Source organism: Colias eurytheme, chromosome 3 (genome assembly GCF_061535395.1).
Source record: "Colias eurytheme isolate Ceu_HAF_F1 chromosome 3, ilColEury1 Martin Lab GWU primary, whole genome shotgun sequence".
In the NCBI taxonomy this organism is placed as follows: Eukaryota; Metazoa; Arthropoda; class Insecta; order Lepidoptera; family Pieridae; genus Colias; species Colias eurytheme.
In genome coordinates, this window is record NC_142982.1 from 10,614,865 (window position 1) to 10,627,501 (window position 12,637).

Consider the following 12,637-nt stretch of genomic DNA (forward strand, 5'->3'; position numbering starts at 1 on the left):
TATTGTATGTACCAAGGAAAATAATACTCGTGTATTAATATAATAATTAATTAATCGAATATTTAGAAACGAATCGTCATAAATACTATCGTAATATGTATTATCCAAGTAGAAATGGTAACCCCTCAACTCCTTTACTTGTCACGGATAATATATAAGCAATATTTGATTAATGTTAACCTGAATGATAGACCTTGTATTTATTCATTCGAAGAAAATAACGTGAGTGCCAAGCATACGCGTCAGATGTGAAACTTCTTTGGCAAGATTCAGAGATCGTCGCCTTACTCCATGACGTGACGGTATTGCCATGACGCGACCTAAAAATTTTACTCTAAACCTGCCTAAAGTTTCACTTAAAAAACACATATAGTTTCGCTGTGTATCGTAAAATAATGCTATATATTATCCATGGCTTACGAAGCAACCTTAGATTCGATCCTTAAAGATATCCTATATAACATATGGAACTGAAAACAGACGCTTTACAATATGAGCGACGGTATTCTTTTTTGAATCGTATGTGATGTTTACAATAAATACTCTCCATTATTTAAAGTACAATTTCTCTTAGTGTGCACGCTATGCCATACCCCGAGTACGCTTGATATCCTAAACGGTAGAAAATAAGCCACGGAACAAACGCTATAATATAGAAATAGATGAAAGGTTGGGACGGAAATATGGTTGGCATGGTGTGCATTTCGGTAAGGATATTAGGTAGAGTGAATGTGCGTCCTGTAGAGAGTATCCTATAGGAGTAACGTTTCATGAGATGGTTTTTGGGACTTTTCTGATAGGTATCCGTTCTCAGGCTATTTTGTTTGTTAATGGACCTATTTTCTCACTAATTTGTTAAAAATGTCTTCAACTTGATTTCTTGAACAATGCAGAAATGAATTTAAATATATACATGTACAATGTATTAAGGTGTCGTCAAAAATCATCTTGTGAAACAAATGTTTGAGCACTGTGATGTGTACGATGTATTCTTCTGTATTTTAACTCATTTATCTTTAACTAGTGGAAATTGGTGGTCTGTTTATTTTAAAGTTTTAATAATATGCGTACTTATTTGATTGTTTTTTTTTAAGTCGATTTCGTAAAAATTTAAATTTTATTGAGCACAAATATTTTGTTTTACCAAGATATTTTAGCCACCGATTGACCACAGTGTTCAATTAATAAAATCGTTAAGTAGTGTGTGTCCGAAGCAATTTTAGATTTAGACGGAGTAACGCCGCATTTGTGTTTACTTTGTTTAATATTCGTCGCGTAAATTCTAATGCTGATTTGTATCATATTTTATCTCAATATTCTCCCAGATAAATAATCCATTATAATTTTCTTTAAACTTTGTGTATACAGAGGTAATTACGTGGTACATTTTGACTGTTAGTGTCACATTGGAACTGCCACTTAACGTAAGTGTTAGAATTTAGTGACGAAGTGTGAACAGTGCGGCGCCGGGTGTACGCGTATCGAGTCGGTCGAGTCTAGTCGAAGAGGCTACCCTCTGTAGTTAGTGCAATAACATTCATCAATAATGCGTCTAGAGTTAAGAATTTCGACTTTTCGATGGAGATTGTACAATCCGAATAGACTGTAATGTTACAAATATTTTATTGTCACATTAATTAGATTATTGTTTCGAGGGATCGGGATGTTATTATATAGTTATGATATTTCGTTTTTTGAATTTATATGTAAGTGTACGGTACCCCTGCAATACACTACCCTCAGGGTCGGGGATAGTTAAACAATAAATAAATAAAAACTTTAACGAATCGCTGTTTTCAATTCGATCTTTGTTCTGTTTCATCCCGAATTGTAAATGCTGCAAGGATAATGTGTAAGTTTAACAAACTGAATTGTTGTATTGTACACGCTTTTTATTTTTTGTTAATCCTTATTTCATTTCAGGTTTTGAATGTTTTTTTTTTGTTTCAGATGCATGATTTATTATTTTATAGCCTAATTAATTTTAATTTAAGTTATTTTTAAAACTGTTCTCATTTTTGTTATTCTGTAGTATGTAGCACCGTATATTTACTATTACTCTTCATTTCTACCCATCGACACAACATGCTTGTGTTACAATGAAAATAATTTCCAATGGATCTTTAAAACATTATGACAAATGTAGCAAACCAAATCTGTTAAAACTCTTTTCATTGGATGAGCAATGTTTTTATTACTTTTACCACGTGTCTTGCCCTTATAATTTTTCCATAATAAATTTTTCTAGACAATTAATATTTTTTATAGTTTTATATTTATGACAATTATTTAAACAATATTTTTCCTCTATAGATGAACCGTCCCCCGAAGAAGACCATACGGTATCATCAGCGAGTCTATGCATGTCGCCCAGTACAGACGGCATACACGCGGGACTCCCGTTACACGCGTCCACTCCGCTTGAGCGACGGACGCTGACTAACGGTTATGTGGACAATAGAGCGAGACGAGAGAACAATAACCATAATGGAGAGAGGGACAGCGATATCATGAACCATAGAGATGTTTGTGACGCTATTAATGGGAATGTACATGGTATGTACCTATAGCAATACTATATATGAAGTTTTCTTTTATATTATAGTTAGGTAATTTTGAAGAATTTATGCTATATTTGACTTTTTGTTTTATAGTGAATATCGTCTCGGAGTCGACAAGTATGGATGTGTTAAGTGGAGGAGAGAGTGATGCTGGAGACACGCTCTCTAGGCGAAATAATAATAGGTAAGATTTCAACATGATCGTATTTCAAAGTATATTCAATATCGAAGAAAACTTTCTTGCTAACACTTTGTTATCTTTATCTGTAAAAAATTACCTTTCTCAAAAGAAATAAATTATTTTCCAATACCTTATACATATGCTATTTTAATAATTTTCGCAGTTTAAAACTTTTAAGTAACCAATTTTTTTACCAAGGACCTAACCTAACCAAACCTATCCAGATAAAAAGGCCAGTAAATTTACTAACTTAAACTGTTGAAATAATTGTATATTGAAACACAACTGGAAGCTGGTAAATTAACTTTATTTTTATAATACTTTATTACAAACTACATTGTGCGTACACGACATTACACCACGAACCACAGAGAAAGAAGGAGGGCAAAGACAATTGCAGTTTACTATGATACCATACAGACTATACAATAACCAAAATACAGATTATAATATTTGTCTATTACAACATAAAGTAACAATTATTTACACTTTTATTCAGTCTGTCATCGCGCGTGACTCTCCGTGACGTATCTAAGCGCAAGGCGGGCGATGTCACATACTACGTGGCTAAGGAACTGCTCATGACTGAGAGGACTTATAAACGGGATCTGGAGTTGCTTACTGTGGTACGTATTTTATAGGACTGAAAAAAAAAGAAAATTCCCGTCAATATGTACAATGGTTTTTGGGACTTGAATATCAGTTTTGATATAAATTTAATTGTTGATCCTTTGTCTTTAAACAAATTATTTGTGGCGTCAGTCAGATTATAAATGGAATAATTTTTCTGGAAACAAAAAACTTTGCATCACTGCATGCAATATTCTTTGATCATTATACAGAAAGATAACACACATTTGGTTACATATAATAACCTTTTTTTCCAGACATGGTCAAAGCGAGTGGGCTCCATCGGGCGTACAGCATCATCTGGTACCGAAGCAGCAGCCCTAGCGAAGGCCTGTCTCGCGTTAGAGCCCCTGGCCTTACCCGCCGGGGCCCTGCTGGCGAGGCTCGATAGGGCCCTGGCTTCTAGTTCGCCTGCGAGGCAGCATGGTATATTTCTTTTTTCATTTCTGATATGATAGAGATCTGAAATTTTTATGCTATGAAGGAAAAAGAAAAGCCTTTTGCTAAATTGTTCTACAAACAAACTGCTTCGGAAATTTTGTCTATTGTTTTTTTTGGCGAACATAGAAAATGTCTATCTTTTTGTAAATGTTGTTTATTTCGAGATTTCATATCAAATCAATAATTTGTTATAATGTGTATGGTCTATTTGATTTTGTTTTGTTACAGAAATGGAAGAACCAGAATATCGAAAAATAGCAGATCTTCTATTCGACTATTTATCAAACACATACGATGTAAGTTTCCATCTCTATTTCCTCTATTTTAAAACTTGATTTTGAACAGTCAAATTTTTTAAAGGACTTTTTATTAAAACTTCCTTTAAATACGATATTTGTGTTAAAATGCGTAGTTAAAATCGATCTAAATGTATGATTATGGGCCGATTTTTCAATGCTTGGATAAAACTTATCCGTCCAATAAAGTATTACACGATAATATTAAAATGTCACGTAAACTGTCAAGTACGGGCAATTAGAATACGTTTTTACAATGGTAGTTTTATACATTATTCGACGAATAAGTTTTATCCAAGGATTGAAAAATCAGCCCTTAGTCATTTAAATTGTTTTCCAGGCATACGCAGAATACACGGAACAAGCGGGCACGCTCGTGGCGCTAGTGGAGAGCGCCCGGCGGCGCGGGGGCGCAGCCTCGCGGGAGGCCACCGCCTTCGATAGCGCTTCGCCCCTGCCGCTCGCCTGCTTGCTGCTGCGACCGCTGCATAGACTGCTGCACTATTGCACGCTTACACATGGTGAGGATGAGTTTTATAGCTTTTGACGCGTTTTTCGTTGGTATTTTTATTTAGATTTTCTGTTTCGTAAATAAGTCGTAAAATTGAAAAAAAGTAATTGCACGTTGAAAGGGGATGTAAAGTTAGTCTTAGTGATTCGAACACAAATATGTTGTCTGAAGTCTAGAATTTTTTTCAATTCAATTTTTGTGATTGCTCTCACAGTGTGTTTGTTTTGGTGAACACGTAGTGCACTTTAGTTATAAAGTGCTTAAAAATCGTGAATCATTACAATAACGTTTATTTAACAGCAGGTGAGCTTCTCCTTTGACGTTATGCCATAAAAAAATGTGTGCGTGTACTAGTGTACACATGTAAGAAGTGAAACGTCTTTATGACCTTGTTTTTCAAAAAACAATTGACTATATGCAACTTTGCAGAAATACGTCGAATCACGCGTGGTAGGGATAAGAAAAAGATGGCGCGTAACGGGAAAATGTCACGCGTAACGAAAAAATGTTACGCTAAATTTTTTTCCAACCCCGATAAAGAAGTTTCACTTCAAATAAATAACTTGAGATATTGTTACAGAGCTGTGGTCGGCCACGTGCAGCAGTCAGGCGCTATCCGCGCACGAGCTGGCGAGCAAAGCTGCGAGTTTAGCTCTAACACAGTTGCGCCACGTGGAGAACCACGCCGCGCTCTGCCAGCTGCAGCGGGACATCGCCGGTCAGTGGACACCCACCCTTTTTTGACGTCACAACGTCTTATAATTCGATAGAGCCGGCTGCACGCACGAAAAAACATGACTCATGCGGCGTTACCTCGCTCTGAGACGTTCCATAGGCTTGAAGTGCAAGCGAGAGCGCGGAATGAGCGACAAAGAAGCACAATCGGACGTTGTCACGTTCAAGTATCGTCAGTAAACCGACTTTACAGACAACCAATTTTTTTTAACGTTGGGAAATGCACTTACGCATCCCCCTCTGCAGTTTTCCTGCGTGAGGGGGTATGTGTGACTCGCGAAAGGCCCTACCCACTAAAACCCAACGGTGGCCACCGATCACCTTCGTCGGCAGGGGTTAACAGCCAGGCCTTGTACCCCCAAAGTGGAGAGCCACCCTACAGTCGGATAGTAGAGCTGTGCTCCCCCCGTATAGAGTTGGACGGTAGAGCCAGGGTGTAGTTGGATATTAGAGCCAGAGTGTAAAGTCTCAATATACAGATACAACCAGTAGGGAAACTTCATACAAAACGTTCGAAATGGCTCACGCACACAAGCAAGCGTGTTCACGAGAATCGTAAACACGTATACTTATGTCGTCAATTGTTGTACAACATATCCTAGCGAATCTTGTAAACACGCTTTCTTGTGTGCGTGAGCCATTTCGAACGTGTTTTATGAAGTTGGTTGTATTTTATGAAGTTGGAAGTTGGTTGGTTGTACTGGTTGTATCTATTTATTGTGGTAGAGTTCTTACTTTGTTCTACGAAGTACGAACAGGGATATAAGTCATGAAGGAAGTAGAGTCAGATGGTAGAATAGAGTCAGTCAGGTAATACGACACCCAATGGTCACTCAAAGTGAAGAATAGTTTGTAAGAGCAAAGTTAGCCAAGTTTTGTATAATTAGTCAATTTTGATTAATCTTTTAGGTTATGACAAACTATTGGTAGCGGAACGCGAATTCGTGAGACTCGGATGTGTCTACAAACATTCATCTAAAGGACTTCAACAGAGAATGCTGTTCTTGGTAAGTCACGAGTAAATATCAGAATTAATTTTATTTATTAAGCTAGCGCGCAAGAGCAACTTTTGTCTCCGCAACTATTTTGTCTCTCCCATCAACTCCATGGGCTAAGTAAGAAAGTGCGCGCACGTAGCGACGCAACTCCCGGGAGACGTTTTTATTAGCCCATAGAGTTGATGGGAGAGACAAAATAGTTGCGGAGACAAAAGTTGCTCTTGCGCGCTAGCTCTAATTCTTCTGACAAGTCCTGATTTAGACGGGCTTTAGATACACCAGGAATAAAACATTAAACAACTTGTAATTTTTTTCAAAGATAACCCTCAAAACAAACCATCCAAAAGGGGGACAATTTTCTAGATTCTATATTGCTCTGTTTGTTTTTGAAGTGAAACTTCTTTAGGTGCGTTGAGAATAGAATTTCAATGTCGCGTCATGGCAATACCGTTTCGTCATGGAGTAAGGCGACGATTTTGGTATCTTTGAATCTTGTTAAAGAAGTTTCTTTATTATTTTATTTACATTTGCAGTTCAGTGACTTGCTACTACTAGCGTCGAAATCTTCGAACGGCCAATTCCGTGCGCACTCCGTGTTCGCGTTACACAAGTTACGGTTGGAACCAAGTGATTTGCCGCACTCTATCGCTATTATAGGTAAGTTCTGGAATTTTCTAGAAGGTTACAGAAGTATGTTGTTGGGTAGAATGAAAATATGCTATAAATATAATAAAAAAGTATGATTTAACTTGGTATAATATACAAGTTAAGCTAGTTATCATGGGGTAATGAATGAATAAAGGTTTCGTTGAGAAAACAGTATGAAAATGCATTGAGAATTTGAGTCCTTTACTTTGAACTAATACGCTAAAATTTGCTATTCGAAATTATGTTTTACCTATTTATGCTACATTTATACACCCTTATTTACTTCATTATTTATTTACTAAAAATACTCCTTCATAATTAATAAATTAATTCTAGACGAAGACGCAACCCTACTAATAAGTACAAGCAACGACGTAGAGTTCTCTGGCTGGTGGCAGTCTCTCTCCGACACGATAGAAGCGGCGCGGAATATGCCCACCGAAGTGGATACTGCACTGTCTCATGTGGAACATGATGCAGGTTGGTTTTTGTGTGATTTTCTATAATTAATGACATGGTTAAACGCAGGTCCGCAGAACTAAAAAATGGTCTGATTTTTTTAAACACTAACAAAATCAGATCATTTTTGAGTTTTTTGTAATTCAGAATTTTAAGGATTCGAGTGCGCATTTTGTATGTTTCATAAGGCACATATGTCAATTCAGGTCGTCGAATTTGAATTTCTGATAAAAAAATCTGATTAGAAAATTGGTTACGAAACCGAATGTGTGTTCCCGGGCTAATGCAGCTCAAATGCTGTTAGGATACGATCTTTTGGAATTGCGTTACGCGACAGGAGTCGAATTCGTTAGTACGTACCACTGCGTCGTGAGACATTGTTGTTATTTTCTATTAAGGTTTGCCGGGATACATTAAAAAAGGATCCTGACAGCATTCGAACCTTATAACTGTGTTTTTTTTATGAGTATTTTCTTTGTTACTTAGGTATCGGAGTTAGTTTTGATGTAGGATTGTTTTTTCTCTAGCGATGTATGCACGAAAGGGGATTGCTACTTACTGAAAAAAAAAATCTTACGCTTTCTTTATCTATCTATATCCATTTCTCTATAACTTTCGGTTTCTCCCTCTTTCTGTATTATTTGATCGTTGTTATCCTCAGAGAGCACGGAGGGTGTAACAGCGCTGAGCGGGGCGGGCGGCGCGCTGAGCGGCGTGTGCTGGCACCGCGCCACCGCGCTGTCGCGGGACCATCTGCACCTCGCCATGCGGGTATGTGCTTATTGACATTAAGCGTATTAACTTCACCTGTATGTAGCTGACTCAATAAGATGTGGTGTTTAATACCCCAGCCACACTATGCTCCTCGTCCGGTCCTTTGACTCGCGCGCAAAAGCCGACAAAATAGTGAGCAGTGAGCAGGACGATGAGCACGACGAGTGGCATGACGAGTAACGTAGCCACACTACGTCCCTGCCTACTTCCCTCGTCACTTCCCATACCACTCGTCGAGTGTGTGGCTGGGGTATAACGCTGTGTGTGAGTTAATGTAGTTTAGTTTTCTTTCTTATTATTTATTATTATAGAGGGAAAAAAAACCATTGAGTATCGGTCTAGCTGATCTGCGACCTGGTATGTCGGTCTCGATCATGGTATCATGGTCCATACCGACTAAAACATCCCTCTTTTTTATACCCACGGAATGGCCGTGAGGTTTTACTTCACAGGGGACAGACAGCATTCGCTTTTCGTCTTATATTATATGCCGTCAATTTTGAAAAAACTATTAAAAAAATTGGTTGTCTGTAAAATCGGTTTACTGACGATAGTTGAACGTGACAACGTCCGATTGTGCTTCTTTGTCGCTCGTTCCGCGCTCTTACTTGCACTTCAAGCCTATGGAACGCCTCAGAGCGAGGTAACGCCGCATGAGTCATGTTTTTTTTCGTGCGTGCAGCCGGCTCTATCGAATTATAAGACGTTGTCACGTCAAAAACTAGTTTAGAGGTGTGTATTTTTTGTGTGCGTTTGCAGAGCCAACTGTCAGGCTACCTGCTGCGCAAGTTCAAGAACTCCCACGGCTGGCAGAAGCTGTGGGTCGTGTTCGCGGTGTACACGCTGTTCTTCTACAAGAGTTGGCAGGATGACTCGCCGCTAGCGTCCCTGCCGCTGCTCGGGTGAGTATTGTATTTATTTAAGTGAAGTCCCATGTCCCCTAGTGGGGTAAATGGGCAGATGCATTATACATCTGTTTCACTGATTGATTTTCTTTAGGGACAAGTAGGTGATCAGCCTTCTGTGTCCTACCAGACCGAGACATTTTTTGTCTCCACCGGGAATCGAACCCAGGACCCCTCGGTGCTACGCTCACGCGTCAACCACTTTACCAAGGAGGCAGTCAATTCTCTCGTCTAAAAAAATTGTATTTATTTAGACGTGTTAAAGTAAGGAAATGAACAAATGAGTTACAGTTGTTTAATAATCAAGATAGACCACTTCTACCTCCTTCAACAGAGGTATATAAGAGAAAGATGTATGTTTACTCATAGTTTTAACACTGTAGTTTTGATGGATTCGGGAAATATTATTTTAAAGGGGTCGTTTCCAAGTCTTAGTGTGAGGTCTTAATGATTTTAGTAATTGACTTGTAAATGTACCCTGAACTTCAATTATAAGTGAGATCGTACTTATTTTTATGTACAATGTGAAAGCGCTTTTATATTTTTTTGTCATGTTGTTGCCATATGCAAAACAAAATATTCCCATTTTCTACGCCTAGTCTTTTACATATTATTTATATTTCCCTAATATATTGCAGATATAGCGTAAACGCCCCAGACCCGATCGACGGCATCGAGAAGGACTTCGTGTTCAAGTTGCAGTACAAGAGTCACGTGTACTTCTTCAGAGCTGACAGCCTCTTCACGTATAATAGGTGAGCTATTTTTAGAACACTTAGTTTTTATGAATGGGAATAATTGTACCCCAGATTTATAGTTAGGGTATATTTTATTAATTGAATTGTACCCTGGCTAGAGCCATCTTGTAACCAGGGTATTTTCCTTAGCTATTTAAATTGGGCCCTAATTTATTGAGAACATAGAAGTGTGTATTTTCTATTAAGGCCGTGTACGCGGTCCGTGCGCTGTTTGGCTCAAATATGTGATTTTTCAAACCAGATTGTCCATCAACCACTTATCTTACAAACATATGAATTACTAATAATTTTAGGAAATTTTATCGTCTATGTAGTTAGTTAAGAGTTTTTTTCAATTAATACAGTATTTGTGAATACCATCAAGATAACTGAGCCGATGATTACTTGATTTCACTTTTAGTGTCAATTTCGAAGCTAAAAATATCTGAAATTGCTGACAGATCTAACACACAATTATTTTTAACTAACTGCAAAAATCCTTATTAAAATAGTTAATTAAAAGATTTTTTTATTTTGGACTCCTAACTTACGAAATTAAAATCCGAACAATGTGATTTTTTTAGAAATTATAGTCGACAAAATGATTATTTTCACCAAGATATTTGACTTTATTGAATATAATTTATACATATTGCAATAAAAGAATGTCTTACTTATAAGATAAAATTTAAAAAATCAACTAAGGTACCTCTATTATTTTTCTACAATTTTTTTTAAAGTACTATAAAACACTGCGCGCGACCCGATTAAAATCAGTCGGCAGCGAGCCTTTCCAGAGAGAGGACATGTTGCTCGGCGCTCTCCTGTCGACCTATGCTGTTCATAGTAAAAGGATAGCGCGAGCCGCGATCTATCGTAATAGATCGCGGAGATTTTGACTTGCGTTAAATGGAATATGCGCTCTTAAACGCATCCAACAAAACTATTTCTAATGGTCGTAAATTATTCTAGAATTATCTTAATAAAAAATACTCTTAATTAATTATATAATTACGCTTATATATTTACGTTTAATTTTTTTTTGTTCCCAGGTGGACGGAAGTCCTGCAGACGCCGATGTTGCAATCTCATCACAACTGATTAGATAGATCAATTAGTATTATATACTTTGTAGATTAACAAATATTTGGAGCCAAATAAAACTTTAAAACGCCATTCATGTGATTAAATTATAACAATTATAAAGTGGAAAAGACATTTTACAAATTTGGTGCCATATATAAGTTTTGTCAAACAAAACATTAAACAACATTCGAATGTCTTGCCTTAAATTTTGGAAATATATAAAAAATACGGATATATTTTGTGTCTTCAAATGTTCATGACGGCTGTTAAAATAGTACAAACAAAACATTCCAGGAAGTATTGTCTACAACTAATTGGCTTTTTATAACTTGTAACTTTTTAATGGCAACTAATTCTAATACATATTGCTTCGAAAACTGGTACCTATCTTTAGTATCATTAATGCAAAATCAATTATAAAAAACATTAATGAACTAAATGAAATAATATACTGGAAGAAAAATAATATATTTTTTGTGTTTATAAACAAAATAAAAAAATGGTGGCACGAAATTTTTATTTTTACACAGTTTAGTGTCCTTTTCTAACGACATAAAATTCAAGGCCTGTAAATCGGAGATGTTTATTGAATATTATAGAACACTTTTTTATAAATAGATATATTTATTAACTATTAATCATGAACTCTGCTAATAAATATATTTGGTGAGAAACTTTGACGCGTACATTTGTCTTCGTTCTTGTGACGATCATGTATTGAATTTTGTGAACTTCCTAATTTTATTATTTATCATTAAGTATTTAATTGTGCATCACAAATATACAAAATGTTGTATAGAATAAATAAATTTTACATATAAATCGTATTTTTATTTCACTACCTATAAATTACTCCTCATCCTTGAAATCCTACTCATATTATACATGCAAAAGACAATCCCATCTTTTGATTTGTTTGAAATTAAGATTTTTCATTTTAGTTGAAACAAATAACTTAACCAGTAGTTATATTCTACTTTTTTTCTATTTTTTCCCGAGGGTTCTCCGAGGGTTAATCCGCAGAGCATAGGTAGCAAATGAGTAACGGACCACAGCTTATTATTATTTTTTCTAAGAAAATATATTTATGTTTGAGGAAATTCAACCTAAGTAGTACATGGTAGTACAAAAGTTTTACAGCCGTACAAATAAAAACTTGCTTATTCAAACCTTATGCAATGCATAGATATGATAAGAATAAATAAAGAATAAGGATGTCATTATTTCTTACAAATAAATTTGGAATAACGTCGATGTAACTATGGTCACGCTATGCAATAGGCGCGAAGCGGCAACGTCGCAATTCATTCACAAAATTATGAAAAACATTGAAATTGTCTACGGTTAAGCCTTGGTGCTGTCATTTTGCTGACGCTCGTTTGACTTCGTCGAATTTGTTGTGAAGTTTCATCATACGATGTTCTGTTTATTTATTTTTTAAATATTTATTGGAAATAATTTAAATATATCATTAAATATGCAAGCAAATGATAGATAACGCTATCCAATATCTGGAGAACAGAAGATAAACCTTGAGATAGAGAGTTGCCAAATAACTGGTACTCAAAACATACAACTCCAGGCTTAGAAGATTTATATTTTCAACGAAAGTGTATATTATTGTGATAAGTTTAGAAATAAGTTTTATGTATGTATGGTTTGGCGCATGTTGTAA

The 12,637-nt window shown here is 36.3% G+C and overlaps 1 protein-coding gene across 4 annotated transcripts in view; it reads left to right on the plus strand.

The window, feature by feature from the left end:
* Positions 1-11,778, plus strand: part of LOC149909955 (FERM, ARHGEF and pleckstrin domain-containing protein 2-like) — a 68,136-nt gene extending 56,358 nt beyond the window's left edge. For all 4 annotated transcript variants that reach the window (XM_090120066.1, XM_090120068.1, XM_090120069.1 and 1 more), the window contains 14 exons: positions 2,314-2,556; positions 2,655-2,745; positions 3,242-3,368; positions 3,630-3,798; positions 4,042-4,109; positions 4,450-4,630; positions 5,201-5,338; positions 6,265-6,362; positions 6,887-7,010; positions 7,338-7,481; positions 8,122-8,231; positions 8,994-9,136; positions 9,778-9,894; positions 10,929-11,778. In XM_090120066.1, the coding sequence (XP_089976192.1) occupies positions 2,314-2,556; positions 2,655-2,745; positions 3,242-3,368; positions 3,630-3,798; positions 4,042-4,109; positions 4,450-4,630; positions 5,201-5,338; positions 6,265-6,362; positions 6,887-7,010; positions 7,338-7,481; positions 8,122-8,231; positions 8,994-9,136; positions 9,778-9,894; positions 10,929-10,977 (1,802 nt within the window). In that variant the 3' untranslated portion in view covers positions 10,978-11,778. The remainder of the gene's footprint in view (positions 1-2,313; positions 2,557-2,654; positions 2,746-3,241; positions 3,369-3,629; positions 3,799-4,041; positions 4,110-4,449; positions 4,631-5,200; positions 5,339-6,264; positions 6,363-6,886; positions 7,011-7,337; positions 7,482-8,121; positions 8,232-8,993; positions 9,137-9,777; positions 9,895-10,928) is intronic.
* The last annotated feature ends 859 nt before the right edge of the window (positions 11,779-12,637 follow it).